General features: G+C 38.4%; 1 protein-coding gene across 1 annotated transcript in view; it reads right to left on the bottom strand.

The window, feature by feature from the left end:
* Nucleotides 1-6,669: 6,669 nt before the first annotated feature.
* Nucleotides 6,670-23,547, bottom strand: part of LOC139043217 (centromere-associated protein E-like) — a 37,374-nt gene continuing 20,496 nt past the window's right edge. The window contains exons 8-14 of the mRNA XM_070503514.1: nt 23,239-23,457; nt 20,129-20,314; nt 13,547-13,659; nt 11,843-11,940; nt 10,044-10,227; nt 8,070-8,356; nt 6,670-7,025 (exon numbers count right to left, since the gene is read on the bottom strand). Coding sequence (XP_070359615.1) covers nt 6,931-7,025; nt 8,070-8,356; nt 10,044-10,227; nt 11,843-11,940; nt 13,547-13,659; nt 20,129-20,314; nt 23,239-23,457 — 1,182 coding nt within the window. The 3' untranslated portion in view covers nt 6,670-6,930. The remainder of the gene's footprint in view (nt 7,026-8,069; nt 8,357-10,043; nt 10,228-11,842; nt 11,941-13,546; nt 13,660-20,128; nt 20,315-23,238; nt 23,458-23,547) is intronic.

The following is a 23,547-nucleotide window of genomic DNA, read 5'->3' as shown; positions in this document are numbered from 1 at the left end:
CATGCTCAGGACTGGAAACCACTCCCTTGGCTTTGACCCCTCTCAGTCCCTGTCGTTTGTGTCTACTACGTGCCGTTCTGCGGTGTTCAAGATGGAATGAGGCAGAAGTCGCATGTGGAAGACGGCAGAGCCGCGAAACAGAAGGAGCCCAGGTCACTGAAGATACTAGAGCCTTCTCTCCTGGCCCTTGACATGATTGCTGAGAGGGCAGCACACGTTCTCTCGCGTTGAAGGTATGGTTGTGGTTCTCTTGTGACGCGCCGTCTCTTCTAACACTAATACACGCTTAGTGGCGGAATGCAGGCGTCCTGACTGCACTGGCGGTGGCGTCAGGGAGCAGGTTGAGCCTCAGTGGGAGTGTGGAGGCTTCAAGGAAAGAACATGCTGGGTAAGAGCAAAAAGCCAAGTCTGGCTGAAGAGAACAGATACACAAGAAGGAAAAGAAAGGACTGGGTCACGTGAGCCCTCTACACTAGGCTTCGTAACTCCAACTTTCTCAGGCAGGTAACTGAGCAGAGTGAGTGTGTAGGTTGTTTGTGCACGTGCTGTTTAAGTGGCTTCACTCAGCACCCACCCAACTCACTTTCACCTGCCTCCTACACTGTAAGGGTGATAAATAAATGACAAGCAGTAGGCTATATTGGAGGATATGAGGAAGCCATTTGGTTTGAAACTAATTTGACCTGACCTTGTTTTTCCAGAAAGGTCTGTTGAGCATGCATTGTACATCTGCTTTAAACGCTTACAATGTCCCAAAGATAAGAACAATGCCCTTAAAGATAAGGAGGTAGCTTCCCCCCGACATCGGCATTTCCTTTAATATGCATCTCTCCCTAAACTAAGGATTAATTATGGACCTGCTGTGCTCACCGTGTGACCACCCACCTTGTGACCACTGACCTACTGACCTCTGACCTGCTGGGCCAGCAAAGCATCTCGCGATAATTGTAAAAGGGATATTCCTGCCATATATGATGGATGCTCTTTGTTCCAAGACTGTGTATAACCACTCGGTACACCCCACTTCTTTGGTGCCCTTCCTTCCTTGGGGGAGGAAGGCCCCAGGCTAGTCCTCAGACCTGACTCATAATAAATTCACCCCAATTTTGATTTGTAGATTGATGTGGATTATTTGTGTCAAGGGGCTGAAAACAAAACTCTCAAATTGCCAGCTTCCTTTGCTGCTAGGGTTGGCCAATGAAATGTGGGCTGGAGTTTCTGAGGAGGCCTTTCTTCTTGGATAGAAAGGCCTTTGGCTTTTGCTCCTTCCTTTTTGGGGGGGGCGGTCCTGGAACGTGGATATGGTGCCTTGGGACCTAGCAGCCATTTTGTGACTTGGTCTGAGGTCAGAGGCACACACTAAGGACAATAGGGAAGAAAAGGAACCTAGTTCCTTGAAGACAGGCTTAAGACAAAATCCCTAAACTAACTCCTCTGGACTTCTTATGTGAGAAAAATAAACTTTAGTCACTTTTCACGTTTTTCGTTCTTGGAGCTAAGTGTATCCGTAACAGTCACAGTGGTTAAGAACAGACTGTGGAGTCAGAAAGATGCAGGTAAGTCCCACATCTTTCCCTCACCAGCTAAGTGAATAAGTTACACAGCTGACCAAACCTGTTTCACGTCTGTAAAATGAAGGTAGGCATAGCACCTACCTCAGGGATGTTGTGAGGAGGAAGGACTTGGCATGTACAATATTTGTTACATTTGTACTTAAAAATGTGAATGATTATTAGAAATCCAATTATAATGGATGGTAAAAATTACCCTTAAAGATTTTTTAAAACCCTGCCCTAGTTTCTGCTTGTGTTCACATAAGGTCTTTGGTAAAACTGTCTCTCATTGCCCCACTGTAGCTTCTAACACTGGGTCTAATGACTGTAATCACACGCAGCTGTGCTCCTTGTGTTCCTAACAACATCTTTCCTTTCTTTTTTTTTATGCTTTTTTTTTGGTGAGGAAGACTGGCCCTGAGTTAACATGTTACCAATCTTCCTCTTTTTTTTTTTCTCCCAAAAGCTCCAGTACATAGGTGTATAGCTTAGTTGTAGGTCATTCTAGCTCTTCTATGTGAGACACTGCTACAGCATGGCTTGATGAGCGGTGGTAGGTCCACGCTCAGGATCTGAACCAGTGAACCCCACGCCACCAAAGCAGAACATGCGAACTTAACCACTTGGCCATGGGGCCAGCGCCAATACCTTTCCTTTGACTTTTGAGGATTTTGGAATAGACTTTTTATGAATATGAGAGTTCCCTAATCAAGGCCAACTCAGGTACCTCTTTCTCGATGCAGCTGTCTTCAGCCTCCCTTTATTCACAGATCTTCAACAATTATGCTTACTCTACGACCGCCTAAGTCACATGGTATTGCAGATATTTGCTTACCCCTCTGTATAGTCAGTGGACTAAATTTGTTTAAGGTTAGGGACCATATCTTTTTCACCCTTACATTGTGATCAGCTCATATTAAAAGTATGAGTTATTTGTTTTCCAGCTACAACATGAGTCCCACAAAGGCAGTGCCTTTCGGTGCCTAGACCAGTGATCAGCACACAGTAGAAGGTAGTTAAATATTTGAGTATGAATGGCAGGCTCTCAATAAGTTTCCTGAACATGATTCTGCTAGGCTCTCAAGAAAATGTTTCCTATGAACAATACTGTATTTTGTCTTCTCTGGTCCTGACTTGACTTTTCAGATTTTAGTGTTGTCTGACCATCTTATTGCTTTTTAACATTCTCGCAAGTTTCCATTGCTAACTTTCATCATTGTTCCTTCACAATCTTTCATCATGACACTGAAACTCAGGTCATAAGAGTTAAGCAACATTCTGAGGGAGACATCAGCAAGACGGAGGAATACAAAGTCCCGGCTCTTTTTCCCTGACAGAGACACTGTCGTAACAGCAATACATGGACCAAAGTATCTTTGTGAGAACTTCAGAAGCCAGGTAAGAAGTTGCAGTCCCCTGGGTAAGGGCAAAGCTAACAACTTCCACCCTGAAACTAGGCAGAAGAGCCCTTTCATTTTCCCTGCGACCACCTCTCCCCCAAGCCAGCACAGCTCACCCCTGCTTACAGCTCCTCCATCGTGAGGAGCAGGGGAAAGAAAAGAGAGGAAAATTCATTCACAGTTCCGTCTTTTTGGAGATCTGCCTGAAGGACTGGTTTCTGTCTCACTTGACCCGAACTGCTGATGGAACTGGCATGGTCTGGCACCAGACAGAGCCTAGCGTGGCTCAGCACCATCAGGAGTAGGTGCCCAACTCGAAGCTTCATCCTCGGGAGGGAGGGAGGGAGGAGAGCAGAGCGTGTGTCTTATGTGCCAGCGTTTTGGAGGGCTGCCATTGGGACTGGTTTCTATCTCACCTGATTTGGGGTGCTGATGGGAGCTGACGTAATTTGGATGCCTGGGGGCCAATGAGAACAAAGGAGAGTGGGGTGGCTTCCTGCTGCAGCACCAAAGAAGCTGCAGTACTACAGACAGATATTAGAGGGAGCAAGAGATTATGAGCTCCTGAAAAAGAAACTGGCAAACCTCTCTAATTGGCAAATCACATACACAAGCCTAGAGAATCACATCTGCCCAAAAGCTTTCAGAGGGCCCACAGTCTATAACTGGGCTGACTGATGAAGGTCTTCCCCTGTATGAAGCAGCCCACAAAGACTGGAAGAGGTGGCTATTTTTCAAATGCATAAAAGTCAGCAAAAAAATCAAAAGGCACACAAAGAAACAGAGAAACATGATGCAATCAAAGAAACAAACTAAATCTCCAGAAACCCACTCCAAAGAAATGGTGACCTATGAGCAAATACCTGACAAACACTTGAAAATAATAGTTTTAAGGAAGCTCAATGATCTACAAGAGAACACCAATAGACAGCTAAATGAAATCAGGAAAATGATGCACAAACAAAATGAGAATATTAAAGAGATGGAAACTATAAAAAAGGACCAAACAGAAATTCTGGAGCTGAAGAATACAAATAACTAAAATGAAAAATTCACAGAGGGGTTCAATAGCAGACTTGATCAAGCAGAAGAATCAATAAGTTGAAACCAGGTCATATGAAATTACTCAGTTAGAGAAGAAAAAAGAAAAAAGAATAAAGAAAAGTGAAGAGAGCCTAAGGTACTTATGGGACATCAGCAAGTGGACCAATATATGCATCATGGAACTTCCAGAAGGAAAGAGAAAGGGACAAAAGATTTATTTGAGGAAATAATGGCCAAAAACTTCCCAAATCTGAGGAATGAAAGATATCCAAATTCAAGAGTTAAGCAACATTCTACTAGACTGGATATCTGAAGACTGATCTTATATATATATATAATTTCTATTGAGTTCATAAGAGTTGACATCATTGTGAAATTTCAGTTGTACATTGTTTCTTGTCTGTCACCACGTAAGTGTTCTCCTTCACCCCCTATGCCCACCCCTCACCCCCCTTCCCCTGGTAACCACTGAACTGTTTTCTTTGTCCATGTGTTTGTTTATATTGCACATGTGAGTGAAATCATCTGGTGTTTGTCTTTTTCAGTCTTACTTCCCTTAGCATAATTCCCTCCAGGTCCTTCCATGTTGTTGCAAATGGGATGGATCCGTCTTCTTTTAATGGCTGAGTAGTATTCCATTGTATATATACCACATCATCTTTATCCAATCATTGGTCAATGGGCACTTGGGTTGCTTCCAGGTCTTGGCTATTGTGGATAGTGCTGCTATCAACACAGGGGTGCATATGTTCTTTGGATTATTGATTGCAAGTTGTTTAGGTAGATACCCAGTAATGGAATAACTGGATATGGTATTTCTATTTTTAGTTTTCTGAGGAACCTCCATCTTGTTTTCCATAGTGGCTATACCAGTTTGCAGTCCCACCAGCAGTGTATGAGGGTTCCCTTTTCTCCACACCCTCTCCAACTTTTGTTATTTTTAGTCTTAGTGATTATAGCCATTTAAACAGGTGTAAGGTGGTATCTTAGTGTAGTTTTGATTTGCATTTCCCTGATGATTAGTGATGTTGAACATCTTTTCATGTGTTTCTTGGCCATCTGTATATCTTCTTTGGAAAAATGTTCATATCCCCTGCTCATTTTTTGATTGTGCTGTCTTTTTGTTGTTCAGTTGTGTGAATTCCTTATATATTATGGAGATTAACTCCTTGTCAGATATATGATTTGCAAATATTTTCTCCCACTTGGTGGGCTGTCTTTTTGTTTTGATCCTAGTTTCTTTTGCCTTGCAGAAGCTCTTTAGTCTGATGAAGTCCCACTTATTTTTTTCTTCTGTTTCCCTTGTCTGAGAAGACCTGGTATTCAAAAAGATCCTTTTAAGTTTGATGTCAGTGAGTCTACTACCTATATTTTCTTCTAGGAGTTTTATGGTTTCAGGACTTATCTTCAAGTCTTTGATCCATTTTATTTTTGTGTATGGCATGAGATAATGGTCTACTTTCATTCTTTTGCATGTGGCTGTCCAGTTTTCCCAACACCATTTGTTGAAAATACTTTCCTTTCTCCATTGTATGTTCCCAGCTCCTTTGTCAAAGATTAGCTGTCCATAGATGTGTGGTTTTCCTTCTGGGCTTTCAGTTCTGTTCCACTGATCTGTGTGTCTGTTTTTGTACCAGTACCATGTCATTTTGATCACTATGGCTTTGTAGTACACTTTGAAGTCAGGGATGGTGGTACCTCCAGCTTTGTTCTTTTTTCTCAGGATGGCTTTAGCAATTTGGCGTCTTTGGTTGCCCCATATGAATTTTAGGATTCTCTGTTCTGTTTCCATGAAGAATGTCATTGGGATTCTGATTGGGATTGCATTACATCTGTAGATTGCTTTGGGTAGTATGGACATTTTAACCGTGTTTATTCTTCCAATCCATGTGCGTGGAATCGCTTTCCATCTCTTTATGTCATCATCTATTTTTAAGACTGATTATATTTTTAATGGCCTTAAAGTCGTTTTATTACCCAGGTGAACATACCTACTACTTTGCAATACTCTTATTCAGTGGAGGAGTGAACATCGTAGAGAATCAACCTGCAGCTCTGTAATCATGTCTGGTTTGGGTGCAGAGGAGAAACCAAACTCCCAAGGGACAGGCCTGAGGGACAGCGTTATAGGAAGGCACAGTTTCACTTCACCCTAGTGAACCTGTGACAGTGTGTTAAGGTAAGGGAAATAACCAATTCATAGACTTTAACAGTGATGGCTATGATACAATTAATAATCTCTCCCTTTGAATAAGTCTTCTTACCAAAGAGCCAAGAATGCCTTGAAATCACTAACTCTGTTCTAAACCTTATGCAACTTGCTGTTTTATATGGTTTTTCAAAGTCATATGATATAAAAGTACTATCAGATACTCTCTAAAACCACAGTTCTTAACCTCTTATAGAGTAACAGACCTCTCAGAGAGTATGTTATAAGAAAGTAGGGACCCTAGTATCCTAGAAAACTGAATCCACACACAAAAGATAAAATTTCAGAGGTTTTACAGATTGTGTGAAGCCCATCCATAGATGCTTTATGTGTTGCGGGGAGCCCAGGTTTAGGAATTTTGTTAATTAAATGATGCTTTAATTTATGTATTATCTAAGTCACATGTGGATTACGAGATTAATGAAAATGTATACATTTTATGTATACACGGAAAGACTGGAAATTTCCTTCAATAACTTTATTCTTCACAAAATATATAAATAAATAAAACAATTCAACTTCTAAAGTATTACCACATTCAGGAAGAAGGCAGTCTATCACCATTCTAAATGACTGGAATGCCTCAATTTCTAATGGCAAAGTGCAAACTGAATTGAAATTAAGTTGGACTGTGACATCATTGCCAGGGATAGAAAAATAAAGTAACAAATACAGTCATTTCTAAATAAGGAACACTAGGCCCCTAGAAAAGTGACAGCAGAGTTTACTGAGTCTTGCACTCGGGCACAGCTTGTCCTGAGGAGGCGTGCCAAGGGCCTGGCTGAGGATCCACACTCTCTGCTCCAGCAGTTTGTTCTTCTGAGAAAAAAATAGAAAGCAAAAGTCATCTTATTAAAAAACACGTTTGGTTGCAACACAACATACAGCTTATATACAGTTTACCTTACAGCTGAGGTAATGTTTTCAAATTGATAACCCATTATGTTCTCCTGCTGTTCTTTAACATCTTTCAACGGCTTCCTCTAGCATGCTCCCAGGATGAAGTAAAAATTCCTCTCCACAACCCACAAAGTCCTGCGCATCTGGCTCTTCTCTCTCTGGCTTCACCGACTTCACCCAGAGGAACCTGTGTGCACTGCGCTCTGGCCACACGTGGTTTTCCAACCCTTCCCCTGGTTACGGTCTCTCCCAGCTGGGCCGACCCTGTTCCCTCTGCCTGAATCGCCTTCCCCTCCCCTCTTTGTTAAGCTAACTCACCTTAACCTGTTAGATCTCAGTCCCCTTCTTCAAGGAAGACTTCCTTATGTTCCTAAAACAACCTATTAAAAACTCATAGGCTTTTGAACTCTAGAACTGTACCTTTTTTGACTACTTGATCACCGTCTATACCCACTAGACTGTGAACTCCAGGAAGGCAGGGGCCATATCTGGTTTGGTTATCAATGTACCATCAGGGTGCAATATGTGACACATAGGTGGAGACCAAAAATTTCTGTTCATTGAATGAATATGTAAATGATATAAGTCTATGATCTGGCTTGTGTAAAATGAATATAATGCTACTGGAAATACTGGCCCATTGAATTGATAAGAAGGTCTTTTGCAGTAAAAGTAGTTATGTTTGTAGGATGGTGTCTCTCTGTGTCCTCGAGAGCTGCTTGTCTATCTGAGGGAAAAGTTGAAGGTTCAGGAGGCAGAATAAGACTTCCCTCGGGGTAAAAAGTGATTTCAATTCAGTGCTGTGCTTTGGAGAAACTTCTCACAGAGACAGCAAATGACATCTCTGCAGTGCAGCTTCTCCATGACATCTTCTCTTGTCTAAACTTGCCCTTTGGGGCCACAGGTGACAAATGAGTTCCAACCGTTATCCCCGATCCCCAAGTAACCAGTATATTTACCCACCTGGGCGGAGGCCTAGACTTGAGTTATCAAAATAGCGAACTGGGTGAGGTGCTGGGAAAGACTTTGATCGGCCATCAAAAAACCAAGATTTCGGTGAGTCCTTTGGCACAGGATCTTGTAAATTCTGTTCCTTGCATTGAGAAGGCGTATGCTGTCTCTCTTGAGAAGCTGGTCCGGTCACTTTAGGAGACTTTGGAGAATTCTCACAAGTCACTTCTTTGTGAGCTTCTCTTTTAAGAGTTCTCTCCTTCCACATTTTGACCTCATTGGAAAGATGATGATTATTGCTTAAATGTGGGGAAAAATAAAAGAGACTGTAAGACTGCTCAATTCCAGAAATATATTCATATTTACATAAAATTTTTTTTCTTAATTGTGGTAAAATATATGTGACATATAATTTACCATTTTATCATATTTACATTTTAATTTCAACCTAATGCTTCCTAAGTTTGGATTATTTCCACAGTTCAGAAAATGAAATGAGGTCAATATAAATTGAAAAATTGTACTAAATCTCCGTGATCACAGAATCTTGAAAAGTATGATATTAGGTTTCAAATGAATCAGTGATGTCGTCCAGCATGGTTTATCTACTGATGCTCTGTGGCAATAATTTGATAAGTTAGTCTTCTGGATGGATGAATCTTTAATGTACCTTTGTTATTTTAAAAGATATATTACACTGTGCTTTTCTGGATTACTTATAGTGTTGCTTCCCACAGGAAATGCTGCCTGCATTTATTCACTCCTTCAGAGAAGCCTGGGAAGCAATCCTAGGCCCTGCTCTCCTTTCTTTGATCAGTCAGCCAAGTGTGTTGATACAACCTCACACTTTTGGGTTCCCCCCCATTCTGCTCTAGCAGCTAGAGACGCCGTATGAGCTCATTAGGCCCCAGCTTAAAATCCTCCAGTGGTGGTAATCCTCCCGTTACATTTAGGAGACCACCCCAGCTGCCTCAGAATGACCTGCAATGTGTAATCTGGACCAGTGGCCTCTGGCATCGCATCTTGCACTTACTCTGCCTCATTCTGTATGCTCTGGCCACACTGCATGTCTTTCTGTTCCACTTTCCTCTTTGACTCAAAGCCTGTGCACATGCTGTTCCCTCAGCCTAGAAGGCTTAGCCATCTCTACTGTCATCATGCCTAACTGCTACTCATTTTCAGATCTACTCTTACATATTAGTTTCTTGATCACCGCCCCTCCCCACATCTAGATAAGGTCTGATCCCTCTGTTGGACCCTTTCATAATGTCCTGTTTGCTTTTTTTGTTGTTTAATAGCCTCACACAGAACAGTAGCTATTTGCATATTTATTTAATGCCTATTTTTCTTCTATTGCATCATTAGTAAAGATTAGCACAAGATTCTAATCTTTGGTAGAAGCCAATTAATTAAATTTTTTACAACTGTTTATAAAGGTTAATGGGCTACAATAATGGACCTCAGGGATTCTCCTTTGAGTAAAGCCTCACTGACTTGGGCATATTTGTGGCATATTTAAGCTCCCCTCAAAGATCTTGGTTTACTTTTTGGTTCTTGGCTTAGTTAAAAACAGGCTTAGCTAAAATCAGTTGATGGGCCAGCCCTGTGGCCTAGTGGTTAAGTTCCGGGCACTCCACTTTGGCAGCCTGGGTTTGGTTTTCGAGTGTGGACCCACATCACTCTGTTAGTGGCCATGCTGTGCTGGCAGCCCACATACTAAAAATAGAGGAAGATTGGCATGTTAGCTCAGGGGAATCTTCCTCAGGAAAAAAAAAAGGTCAGTTGATGGATAGCAAACCTCTGGAATGGTGCTACCATATTCTCATTCCTTTTAAAAAAGACACATTACATGAGCTCTAAAAATTACTTCCCCTATATGTGTGAGGGGTTGCCCACTGCAAAAAATATATATGCATGTGTAGGCATCATCCTCTCCCACACGTACCACCATAAGCATAATTCCTGTATCAGGTAAGCAGATCTTACCTTAACAGTTCATTCCATTGCTTTGTTAACTGTTCATTTTGCTGCTTTAACTTAGAAATTTCCTTTTCTAGCCGTATATATTCACTTTTCAAAATAAGAGCTCTTGTGCTTTGTACAATGCCGCTGCCACCCCCACAGGTTAAGGGTTTCCTTGAAGGCTGAGAATCAGTATGTTCTGATATCACTGTGGGAGGCAAACACACAGGCAGGTGATAATTTTAATTATCTCCAAAGTTCACAATAAAGGAAACATTAGTAAGTTCAATAAATCACTATAAAAAACAAAACATCTCAGCACCATCTCCCTGAACGTCATCCTTGACTTCCTCCTCTTCCCTCACCTCCTATGCCAATTCCATCATGGATTCTAAGTATCTGTGGAACCCCTGCTTCTCTCCACCCACTACCTCCACCACCACCACCTGCTAGGATCACTCACGGTGACGGCAGCAGTCGGAGCTGCCCTTCACTGTCTACTCTCGACGCCAGTGGGGTCCCCTGGAGGGCTGCTTCCACCACACAGCGTGTGTGGGGTCCACCCCAAGGCAGTCAATGTGCTCCCAATACTCAACACGTATTTGTTAACTAAATAAACCTTAGACTGCTATTAAAGAATATACTATTCAGTATTTTACACCATATGTGTACAAGTAATGTAAAGAACTGTTTTGTAAATTTTAGGTAAAATTGCATAAAAGTGTGAGGTGCTTAGAAAGTGGAATGATTCACTGGGTCACTGACTGTTTACAAGGGAGGGGCAAGATGAGTGTGGGGAAGACACTCAATGTCCATTTCCTTTTGAATTATTCTGAATTCAGGTATAACACGTACCTGAAAGTCACAAATTAGAAGGAATCATCCTGACCCTTCTCTAACAACAAAAGTTCTATTTTTACCCCTTGAAGTTTTCCAGGTAGGAGCTGCAATTATCCTGCAATGGACACTAGGGCAGTTCAAACTAAACAAGCACCAGACAATGCGTGGACAATAATACACACAAACATCATCTTGCATTTGCCTGACATTTAGAATTTTCAGTGTGCTTTCACACACAACTTTTAGCCTGATCCTTACAAGTCTATATCCAATCTAGAAGGTCAGGCGTTCTCCTCATGATTTCACAGGCTGTTAAGTGAGGGCAGTCAGCTTAGAGAACTGTTCGTGACGTTATTTCGATGCTGGACCCACTACACAAAGCTGCCCCAAGTACTGTTCAGCATTCTCTCTTTTCAAATGAAACATAAGAGACAGAAATATGGGAAAAGATACAGTTTGAGGAATGTATATGCAGAAATTTGATGATTAGATTTGAAAACTGTATCTAAGATAAGTTTCAAAGAGTTTGCCAGTAAGCATCAAGTCTGTATTTTCAGTACCAACAACAAGTAGGATAATATTTACTGTATACTGACTATGTTTTTACAGTGCACATGGTTAAAATCTATTAAGATATGCTTGTGTTTTATTGGGAAGGGTACGTCTACCTTGACAGGTAAGTCATTCTTGTATACTACTGAAGGTATCTTCACTGATATGTAAAGATCTGATAGCGCACAGGTTACATTCATAGTTTTTAAGAATCTATAATGGATAAATAGTTGAGATTACAGGAAACTTAAGGAGGTATCACAGGATAAATATGATCTCAATGAATTCATTTTAAAAATAGTTCTTTATAAATTAGTGATTAACAGGTTTATTCTTGACTGTCATATATATAGTAGCAGTCTTCAAAATGTGTAAGTATACTGAGAAGTAAGATGGAAAAAGATCTGGAAATATCAGCATTTTCTACTTACTTGAAGTATCTTGGGCCTGCTGATTTCGTCTAAGATTTTCTCTCAATAGCCTTATAACTTCTTTTTGATGTTCTACAGTGGCTTTTGTACAAGTAATTCTATTAAGAATAACAACAGAAATATGTAAAAGGCCAGCAACTAATTTTTAATGGAAGAATAAACAGAACTGCTGTCAAGAATTTTCTGATAAGATACATCACATTGATATGATATGCATAAGCAGCAGTAGGTAAGCCCTCACGATACCCCCTGGTATCATGCACTTTATAGCCATAAATAACACCATCAAATTGGAAGTGTTCTGTTTGGCTGCAGGGGCAATTTTTTTTTAACATTGAGAAACCAATTCTTTTAAAATTTCTGAAAGCCCAATAGGTATCATTAACTGGATATTGAGCAAAATTACATTCAGGGGCACCATAAAACAAATAATTGGGTTGTTATCATGAGGTCCTAGAAACCTCTTGAAGGTACAACAATTACCAAAGCGTAAAACCAAAAGCACCTTCTGTATACACTGTAAGGAAAGCACACTCGACTGCAGCTCTGATCTGAGGTGACACAGTCAGAGGTCACAGTCTGCTCATTGCACCCAGGAGAAAAAGACATTCTGTTAATTATTTGCTTGAGTGTTAATTGGCAATGCTAAATTATGAGACTTTCTGCCTTTCTTAGAGACTGAAAGTATCTGCTGATTCTATTCTATATAAAATTGCTTTGCATTTATTTAAAAAAATTTTTTTCTTTTGAGGAAGATTAGCTAGCCCTGAGCTAACATCTGCCACCAATCCTCTTTTTGCTGAGGAGGACTGGCCCTGAGCTAACATCGGTGCCCATCTTCCTCTACTTTATATGTGGGATGCCTACCACAGCATGGCTTGACAGGTGATGTGTAGGTCCACACCTAGGATGGTGAACCCTGGGCCACCGAAGCGGAATGTGCAAACTTAACCACCGTGCCACTGGGCTGGCCACTAAAATTGCCTTTTTAATGATGCTCCACTAAAACCAACAGTCCTATCAATAGAAGGCTGGTTAGAATGCATGAAGATTCAGAGTGCGACTTTTTGGGCAAAATTAGATATCATCATTAAACATTTATTAAACATTTACAGGAAGAATAAAAAGTGTGAGGAGTCAGAGGTGACATATTAATAAGTGGCAACATTATATTTCTAATTCAGTTTCCTTGACTCTCTGTTTAATGTTCTTTTCATTATGCTATACCACAAAGAACTTTAGGCATGCTATTGTATATGGTACTATACATAAATAAATCAATAAAAAGGGAATATGCTCTTGGGCACTAAGTACTACAATTTAAAAGGAAATAAAACCTTACACAAAAATACAATAGGAAGAACAAATGAAATTAAGAGAACCAACGGAAACCTTAGACAAACTGCTAAAAACACACACACGTTCTTAATATTCACTTTCAAACAAAAAAGGCCATTTTTAAGCTGTTCCTATATGATTGAACAAGAAGTATCCAAAGACATAGTATGTCAGTAATTGATCAGAATTGTGCTTGTTTTCAAAACCTTTGCATACATAATGAGAATTTAATAACTTTAAAATCTGTAGATGTTTGTATTTATTTTATAAAAAGCAATAACAATATCTTAATATATTTTAAATTTATACAGTTTAGAAAGGAAATTTAAGCTACTAAAGTCATATTCAATTAAGACAAAGACATACTCCTTTTCAAACTCCTTGGCATTTCTCATCTTCTCTAGGTCTGTTTTCACCAGCTTTGTTTTGAGCTCTTCAATTTCTTCTTTATAGGGCTTAGCTCCTAAAGCAACTTTGTCCTAAAGGTTTTAGAGAAAAGAGAAATAAAGTAATTTTAGAGCAGTTTCAAAGACTTGTTAACTACCTAATATAGTAGGAACATTTTAAAACAGCAAACTCCAAACATATGAAAAGGAGGAAAGGCACAAATTTTAACCCTAAAATGAGTAACAAATAGATATTTGATGTGAAGTACATGTGAAGCTATTGGAAGCTAATGTGTAATTAGAAAACCTATGACTTCTATTTCTTAAAACAAATATTTTTCCCAATTAAAAAACAATATACTTAAACAAAATGAAACAGAAAAGTTGAAACGAATGAAATGGGTAGATAAAGGTAAATCAGGAAAATAAGACAAGAGATGAACAGTAATATAAATATCAAAGTAGAACTGAATTCAAGGCACAAAATATTATATAACATTATTGGGGATATTCTGTACTCAAGGTTGGTTCAATCTAGCCATACATCTACTTCGACTCAGAAAAAAAATCAGTCATATATACATACAAACATATACAAAAATCTTTTTTAATAAATAGGTTTAATTTTTTAGAGCAATTTTAGGTTTATAGACAAATTGAGCAGAGTACATAGAGTCCCGGTAATACCCGTGTCCTCCCCTAGTTTCTCCTATTATTAGCATCTTAGTGTGGTATGATTGTTACAAATGATGAGCCAATATCGATACATTATTAACTGACGTTCACAGTTTACATTAGAGTCTATTGTTTGCATTGTATAGTCCATGGGTTTTGACAAATGTATGACACGTGTTCATCATCACTGTATCATGCAGAATAGTTTCACTGCCCTAAAAATCTCCTGTGCTCCACTTATCCATCCCTCCACCCTCCCCCAGAACCCTTAGTAATCATTGATCTTTTCCTGTTCGCCTAGTTTTGCCTCTTCCAGAATGTCATACAGTATGCAGTGTTTTTAGATGGGCTTTTTAAAATTAGCAATGTGCATTTAAGGTTCCTCCATGTCTTTTGTGGCTTGATGGCTCATTTCTTATTATTGCTGAATAAATCATTCATTTCTTTTATTGCTGTTACCACAGCCATACTATGGATTACTATTATATATTGAATACAAAAATAAACCCATCTAAATAGGGACCCAGAGAGCTCTTCATTCCTCTAGGCGTTACCCCCAGTGCCTATAAAAACATTTGCACACACACGTAGTTAGCAAAGACTAAAAAGATGCAAGCTTCCAAAGCTGAGATGCTCAGCTTAAGAGGGTTGCTGACTAGGTCAGATAAGCCCATTCTGGGAGGAGCCCAGTATTTGCTCAGTCATGGCACCAGTAAAATACCCTGGCTTTCTGGACCAGATGCTGATATCAGGGACTCCTTGAGCATATGACTGGCTGGAGTGGTGTCAGTTTTGTAAGAAACTGCCAAACTCTCTTCTAAAGTGGCTACTGTACCACTTGCATTCCCACCAGCAGTGAGCAAGAGCTCCTGGCCCCACTCCTTGCCAGCATTTAGTGTAGTCAGTGTTCCGGATTTTGGCCATTATATTTTGAGATACAGTGGATGTACAGTGGTATCTCATTGTTTTTTAATTTGCAATTTTCTAATGACATATGATGTGGAGCATCTTTTCATATGCTTATTTGCCATGTGTGTATCTTCTCTGGTGAAGTGTCTGTTCAGATCCATTGCCTATTTTTAAATCAGGCTGTTTGCTTTCTAATTATTGAGTTTTAAGAGTTCTTTGTATATTTTGGATAACAGTTCTTGAAAGATATGTGTTTTGCAAAGATTTTCTTCCAGTCTGTGGCTTGTCTTTCATAGGGCAAACATTTTTAATTTAAATGAAGTCCAGTTTATCAATTTTTTTCCTTCATAGATTATGCTTTTGGTGTTGTATGTAAAAAAATGTCAATGCCAAACCCAAGGTCACCTCGATTTTCTCCTACGTTATCTTCTAGGCATTTTCTAGTTTTGTGTTTTAGATTTAGGTTACAATCAATTGAGTTAATTTTTGTGAAAGGTGCCCAGTTGTTCAGCACCGCTAGTTGATAAGACTACCCTTTTCCATTGAATTGCCTTTGCTCTTTTGTCAAAGATGAACTGACTATATTTGTGTGTATATATTTCTGGGCTCTCTATTTTGTTCCATTGATCTATTCGTATACATTTTGATTTAAAAGTTCAAAGAACTCTAAAAATATTTATTCATTTATGACACCTAAAAGAAAATTTCAATATATTCTAAAAATGGAGAAATTGCAGTAATTTTTTTGCCACAATATAATGAAATAAATTAGTCATATATAACAGTTTTAAAACAATTCTTGAGTAAAAGAAATTGAAATTGGAAATACTCTCTTAGAAATGAAAGACAGTGAGAATTCCTTATTTCAAACACACGACGTGTGCCCAAGCTGCACTCAGAAGCGCTGACAGCCTTAAACATCCTCTAGCCGCCTGAGGAGTCTGAGCGCCTGTGTTCTCAGTGAACAGCACCTGCTCATCCTATTTTAGATGGAGTCTGCTGAGAAACTTTCTTTGCTCTACCAGAAAAAGAATTCCTTTGAGATTCTGATTTGAATTACATTAACTTTAGAAATTAATTTGGGAAAAACTGATGGTTGTACAGTATTTAGGTTACAACCTAGGAAATGGCATATTTCTTATTTTAAACCACATGCTCTCCTATATTTCCTTTTAGAGTTTTGTTGTTCTTTTCATATATGTTGCCTCATTTTTTGTTAAGGTTAGTCACTTGAGCATTTTATATTTTGTGCCAGTTATAAATAAGATCTTTTTTTCCCCACTGTGCAGGATGTCCCTAAAGTACTAGCACACTTTGAATTTTTAACAAATTTACTGCTACTTGATATAAATAATTTGTAAAGATACAACAGAGGAAATGTATCAAGATTTAAACAAAACTGTTAATGAGTCATTTGTTCAAATTACTTTCTTCTATATTCACTTAATAAACCCTACATTATATTGGACAGCTATATCCAGGTGAATTAAAATAGTGGTGAATAGGTTAAAAGTTAATATCTTTGCATTTTACTATGCCAAATCTCGAGTTAAATATACTGTTGCATTTTATAGAATATTTATATAAAATACAGAAACAGATTCTTAAAAATTCAAACTGTATAAAGATTTTATGGATACCCTATACTTTGCTTTCTTTCCTCATGGATGCTGTACAATGGCATACTCTATTATATTATCTAAATGGTTACTTTTAGTATGCAGGAAAGATATTCCTCTCTCCATAGACACCTGTACCAATCTATACTGAGTGTGGAGAAATTTGTCGCTTACTCCCTCTTTCTTGAAACACTAGCTTCACTTATATGAAGAAACTGGAACCACTCTGTTGCCCAGACCCCCTTTTCTTTTTCACTCACTGGCTGCTCCATCTCAGTATCATTTGGTTACTCCACATCTCCTCTCCATTATGCTTATGCCCTCGTCCAGTCTCATGATTTTTATATGCTGATGATTCCCCAAACTTAAACCTCTCGCCTATATCTTGCTCAGACTCAGATATTCAATTGCCTAAGTCATATCTCAACTTGGGTGTCCCCAGTGGGCATTTCCAATTCAGCATGTCCAAAACTGAACTTTCCTGGTTTCAAACTTCCTCTTCTGGCAGTCTTTCCCATTTCCGTATGTAGCAACTCTATCTTCTTGGCTGCTCAGGCCAAAAACTTTGGAATCATCTCTGACTCCAAGAAATACGAGAGGTACGTGTTTGGCTTTCTCTTTGATAAATTGAATCTAAATATTTTGCAAAAAAAAAGAAATATGAGAGGAAGAGACATGTGCCACTTCTGGGCCAGAGCCTTTATGAGTACAGATTTTAAGACAATTTTTAGCTTCTCCATCTTGTCCCTTTTCTGTGAGCCTGAGCACGGACAGCTTACAACTGGGCTTTAACCATGCAGATGAAAACAGCACCAAGGAAGTGCTGGAGAAACAAGATGGGAGAAACGGGGGCCTCTGAATGACCATGTGGAAAGGAGCCACTTGCCAAGCTGGAACCCACACTTTTACGTGTGAAATAAGCTTCTGTTTTGTTTGAGCCATTGCATTTTGTGGTTCCCTTTGTTGTAGGAGCTGGCACGTCACTAACAAACACGCCTTCCTGGATTCTATTTTCAAAGGGCAGCCTTTAAAAATTTAAGTCAGACTATATCATTTTGCCAAAATCCTCTGATGACTTCCCATCTCATCCAGAATAAAACCCAAAGTGCTTACAAATAGCTTTCAAGATGCTTTATGATTTGGCTCTCTGCTACTTCTCACCTATTTCCCCTTCTATCCTTGCCCACGCTGCTCAGGAGACGCTGGCTTTCTTGCTGTTTCCTTGAATACATCTCAACTACTTCTGTGTTGCGGCCTTCGCATTTGCTACTTCTTTTGCCTAGAAGGCCCTTCCCTACCAGACAGCTCACACCATCACTTCGTCATCTTAATTGTGCGGCTCTCCTCAACTCCCCTTACAAAATCACACTCCTACTCACACCCACTCTCACCCTGCACCTATATACCTCTGTCTGGCTTAATATTTTTCCATTGCACTTCTCACCGTTTAACAAACATATATACTTGTTTATTTTCTGACTTCATGAAGCAGAATGTAAGCCTCTTCAAGGAGGCTTTATTTTTTTTCCATTGCAGTACACATGGCATCTAGAACAATGACCAACACATAGTAGGTATTCAACAAATACTTGTTGAATGAATAAAAATGTGATCATTTAGTTATTTGAAGTATTAAAAAATTACTCTCAAAGATTTTAAAGCTTTACAGTTGATTTTCTTGGTTTTTAGCTATACTAACAATTTCTAAAAACAAAATTAAGATTATTTTCTCTTGCCTCTCTGTTTCATGTCTCATTGAAAGAACCAGAATTTTTAGAACAATGTTAAATAATGAAAAGAGTAGGCATTCTTGGCTTGTTTCTAATTTTGGAATGAAGAGAAGAGACACTGGAGCAGGAACAGTGAACAAAATGCCTATTAGGATCCGACCCAAGTAGCAGAAGAGTGAGAAGTAGCTGTGGCTCAGACGAGGAAGGAAGGCTGTGATGAAGGAGGGTGCGACTTGTGTAACGGCATTCAAGCTCAAAAACATTTCAACTCTGCTCTTTCTAGAGAAAACAGGTTAGATTAAGCCCATAGGCTACCAGGTGGGACTCAATAACAGGGGATTAAGTAGAAAAAAATATAATTTTAAAATGTACTTATCTAACAGAGTATTAAATATTTAGATAAGAAGCATATTTTTTTGAAAAATAAAAAGAAAGTCTCAACAAGAAAAAAACCAACAACTCAATTAAAAAGTGGGCAAAAGATCTGAACAGAGATTTCTGCAAAGAAGATATATGGGTGGCCAACAGGCTCATGAAAAGATGTTCAACATCATTAGCTATCAGGGAAATGCAAATCAAAACTACAAGGAGATATCACCTCACTCTGGTCAGAATGGCTATAATTAACAAGACAGGAAACAACAAGTGTTGGAGAGGATGTGGAAAGAAAGGAACCCTCAAACATTGCTGGTGGGAGTGCAAAGTGGTGAAGCCACTATGGAAAACAGTATGGAGACGCCTCAGAAAATTAAGAATAGATCTACCATATGATCCAGCTATCCCATTGCTGGGTATTTATCCAAAGAACTTGAAAACACAAAGGCATAAAAGATATATGCACCCCTATGTTCATCACATCATTATTCACAATAGCCAAGGCTTGTAAACAACCTAGGTGCCCATCAAGGGACGAATGGAAGATGTGGTATATATACACAATGGAATACTACTCAGCCATAAGAAATGATGAAATCTGGCCATTTGTGACAACATAGATGGACCTTGAGGGTATTATGCTAAGTGAAATAAGTCAGAGGGAGAAAGTCAAATACCATATGATCTCACTCATAAGTAGAAGATAAAAATGACAAACAAACACAGAGCAAGAGAGACTGGATTGGTGGTTACCAGAAGGGAAGGGAGGAGGGGGAAGGGCAAAAGGGGTGATTAGACACACGTGTGGTGATGGATAATTGGTCTATGTGGGGTGAACATGATGTAATCTACACAGAATTCGAAATATATTATGATGTACACCTGAAAGTTATATAATGTTATAATCCAATGTTACTGCAATAATGAAAAATTTAAAAAAAACATATTTATGAAAAAATGTTGCAATATACTACTAGAGATATACAAACATACATCCTCTACATTTTTGGCATTCAGAAATTAAAGTGAAAATAAAAAATTTCCTTACTTTGAAAAGTAAAAAAATTAAAAAAAATTAAAAAAATAAGATATATTTTAAACTGTCAAGAATATTTATGTTTTTTAAAAATAATTTTTACAGGAAGATGAAAACAATCATTATTTGGCATGAAAATAAACGTATGCATTTATTTATATTTATTATGCATAATTTATAAAATTATGCCTTTATTTATAAAATGAGTTTTAAGTTACCTGAAGTACTTGGATCATTTCTTTTGTTTTTTCAAGGCATTTATTTGATTCATTAACTTGTGATTGAAGTTTTGCTATTATATCATTAGTCATCTCAAGCTCTTTCTGCATCTTTATAATCTTGTCTTCCTTTTGCATGGCGGTTTCTTTAGCTTCACGTAGTGAAGTTTCCAGCTCTTGAATCTTCTATTAAAAAAAACACACATATATAAGGTGTGCCTTGAAGACAGAATCACAGTTTATATGAAACAAAGATCATATATAGGTATTAATCTTTCAGATTGCATCAACATAGGATAGATGGAGACTCCAAATGTCACTCAATTTATACATGTATTATTTTTTTCATTTAGAAGCTGATCATTTAGGACTAAAAGAGGCCCAGATTTTATATAAGGTTAGTACTTATTTTATTTACTAGTTAGCATGGTGCTAAGCATATTAAATAGGCACTTACATTTTAAATTAACACTACTTACAGAAAGTATATTTGTTAATTGACACTTTAGAGGAATACATGTAACATATCTTTCCCTTTATTTTTATTACCTAGTTTTTATGCTGAAAAATACAAGTATGTGGAAAAATCCAAAGGCATATAATTAAGATTAAGTTCCCCCATCTCAGAACCCCCACTGACTCTAAAGCGACGACTACTAAACTCTTTCAAGTGTATCCTTCTAGAAATTTTCTATATGTATCTACGCATGTGAATATACAGTTTACAAAAACAGTAAGTCACACACACAATAGTGTGTAAGAAGAAAGTTCACACAGAATAGCGTGAAAGAAGAAAGAGCCAAAGCAGGACTGCATTCGAACATGAAGAAGACAGATATGACTACAGAAGAACTATACAACTTTAATGTAGACCATGAAGACACTGAAATTGTTAAAGGTTTTGTTTCCCTTGGTTCAGTCATCAGTTTAAATGGAGACCGCAGCCAAGAAATCAAGAGAAGACTGTGACTCAGAAGGGCAGCGATGGAAGAATCAGGAAAGATCATCAACAGTAAGGGAGTATCATTAGAGACCAAGGCCAAGATTATCGACACCCTCGCATTCCCAATTACTATGTGTGGGTGCGAAAGCTGGACAGTGAAGAAGGCTGACAGGAAAAAATGGACTCATTTGAGATATGGTGTTGGAGGAGAGCTCTACAGATACCCTGGACTGCCAGAAAAATGAACAAGTGGGTCCAAGAGCAAATTAAGCCTGACCTATCTCTGGAGGCAAAAATTGTAAAACTGAGACTATCCTACCTTGGGGACATGATGAAAAGTAAAAGGCAGCAGGAAAAGAGGAAGACGAAATACGAGATGGCGTAATTCCAGAAAGGAAGCCATAGGCGTGAGTCTACAGGAGCTGAGTAGGGCTCTTGAGGACAGGATATTGGACATCACTCATTCATAGAGTTGCCAGGAATCAGAGCTGACTCTACAGCACATAACAACAATAAATATATACTTCTGGTTTTTTGTGGGTTTTTATTGCTGAGGAAGATGAGCCCTGAGCTAACTTCCTCTTTTTTTGCTTGAGGAAGATTAGCCCTGAGCTAATATCTATGTCAATCTTCCTCCATTTTATATGTGGATTGCTGCCACATCATGGCTGCCAATGAGTGGTGTAGGTCCGTGCCTGGGATCTGAACCATGAACTGGGCCGCCGAAGTAGAGCATGCAAACTTAACCACTATGCCATGGGGCTGGCCTCCTGCTTTTTAAAAAATTAAAAATTTTATTTTCACTTGATAATATATTTTCCAGATCTTTTCATTATCAACACATAGATCTCTCGCATTTTTGTTTTCATGGGTAAATATATCCTATTTCATGGAGGTACTATAAACTAGTTAACCTGTCACCTACTAATGAACATTTAGGTTATTTCCAGTTTTTTATAAGTACAAAAATATCTTAATTTGTTCATAATATAAGACTGTTCACATATACACACATGCAGGTTTTCCTGGAAAACGTTTCTTTTTGGTCCACCTGGAATTTACTTTTGTTTAATGAATGAGGTAGGAGTCCAGACTTATTCTTCTAAGATGGCTAGTTGGTTGTTCTGATTCAAACATTAAGCAGACTATCTTTCCCCCCTGAGTTGACTGCTCCTACTGTCATGCACTGAATTCTCCTACTTGTTTGGGTGGACTGCCCAACTCTCTGCCTGCCCCACTGCTCTACCTCCACATCACTGACCTGCTCTGTGCTACTCTGATTTGGCCTAATTATCAAACTAATAACATACGATTTATTATCTGATGGGGTATTTCCTGGGGTCATTGAAAATGGGATTTCCTTGTGCTTGTTTATCTTATTGCTTTGGAAGATGGGTTTCATATTTCCACTATTTTTACCTCTACAGCTGACTGAGGTCTGTAGTGATCAGCAAATCAATAAACTCTATATTAGTGATCTTCTAGTTTCCACTAGTAATAATTATTAAACTGGCAGTTGATGTTTTATTATAAATATTTATTTTGGTAAAAATGCTAAGTTGTAATTCACTCGGGTTCCCCACTAAGACGTGTGTGCTAACAAAATAAAACAGCGTGTTTGCTGTACAGATTCCCAAGTAAGGGCAGTTAATACAGTTATTGGATTATTCAAATAATGTACTGATTCTTGGGCACAGGTTAATCTGTATAAGAAATTTATTATACTTTTAGCCTCTTCCATTTTCGTTTTGATCACATTAACCAATATTAAAGACACTGATGATAATTAGAGAAAAGCTAAATTGCTCTTTCTCTCTAAACTAGTTTGGTACTATAGACATAGATTATAATTTAATAGAAAGTCACATGATTTAGAAAACTTATAATGTATGGTAATAACACCTTAAGTGGTATACATACCTATTAATCAAATTAAGGCATGAGTTACTTCTATTTTATAATTCAAAGGTAAGATCTTATGTAACATGTAGCTTTATAATTAGTTGAGTGAGCGCCCCAATAGAACTATATTTAAAAAACAAGTCCATCATGCATGTTCCCTAATACCTTCAATACTGTGATTTTGCTCTGAAATGTTACATATGATACATCTTTAACTCTACAATGAAGCTGCAAATTGAAAAACATCTTATAAGAAATCTCATACCTCTGTGGTTAGTTGTGTAGCTCTTGATGTGACATGAAGATTCTTATCGCCTTGTGTAGTAGGATTAACAAGGGCACCAGATGTTCGAGAGATCTTCAAAGTTTGATAGTTTTTCAACAGTTTTTCATTTTTCTCTTTCACTGATTTCAGGTCATGTTCCCATTCTTTGGTGATGGTCACATTTCTTTCCTCAAACTCTGTTGATTCATTCATTATAGCCTATTGAGTAGTAAAGACAACACTATAGCTTCTAAAATGAATTACGTATTAAAAAAACCACTATGGAAAATACTAGAGTTCTAGGACAAG

Source organism: Equus asinus, unplaced genomic scaffold, assembly GCF_041296235.1.
Source record: "Equus asinus isolate D_3611 breed Donkey unplaced genomic scaffold, EquAss-T2T_v2 contig_193, whole genome shotgun sequence".
Lineage (NCBI taxonomy): Eukaryota > Metazoa > Chordata > Mammalia > Perissodactyla > Equidae > Equus > Equus asinus.
The sequence above is the reverse complement of the archived record's forward strand: the minus strand, read 5'-3'. Positions and strand labels throughout refer to the sequence as shown.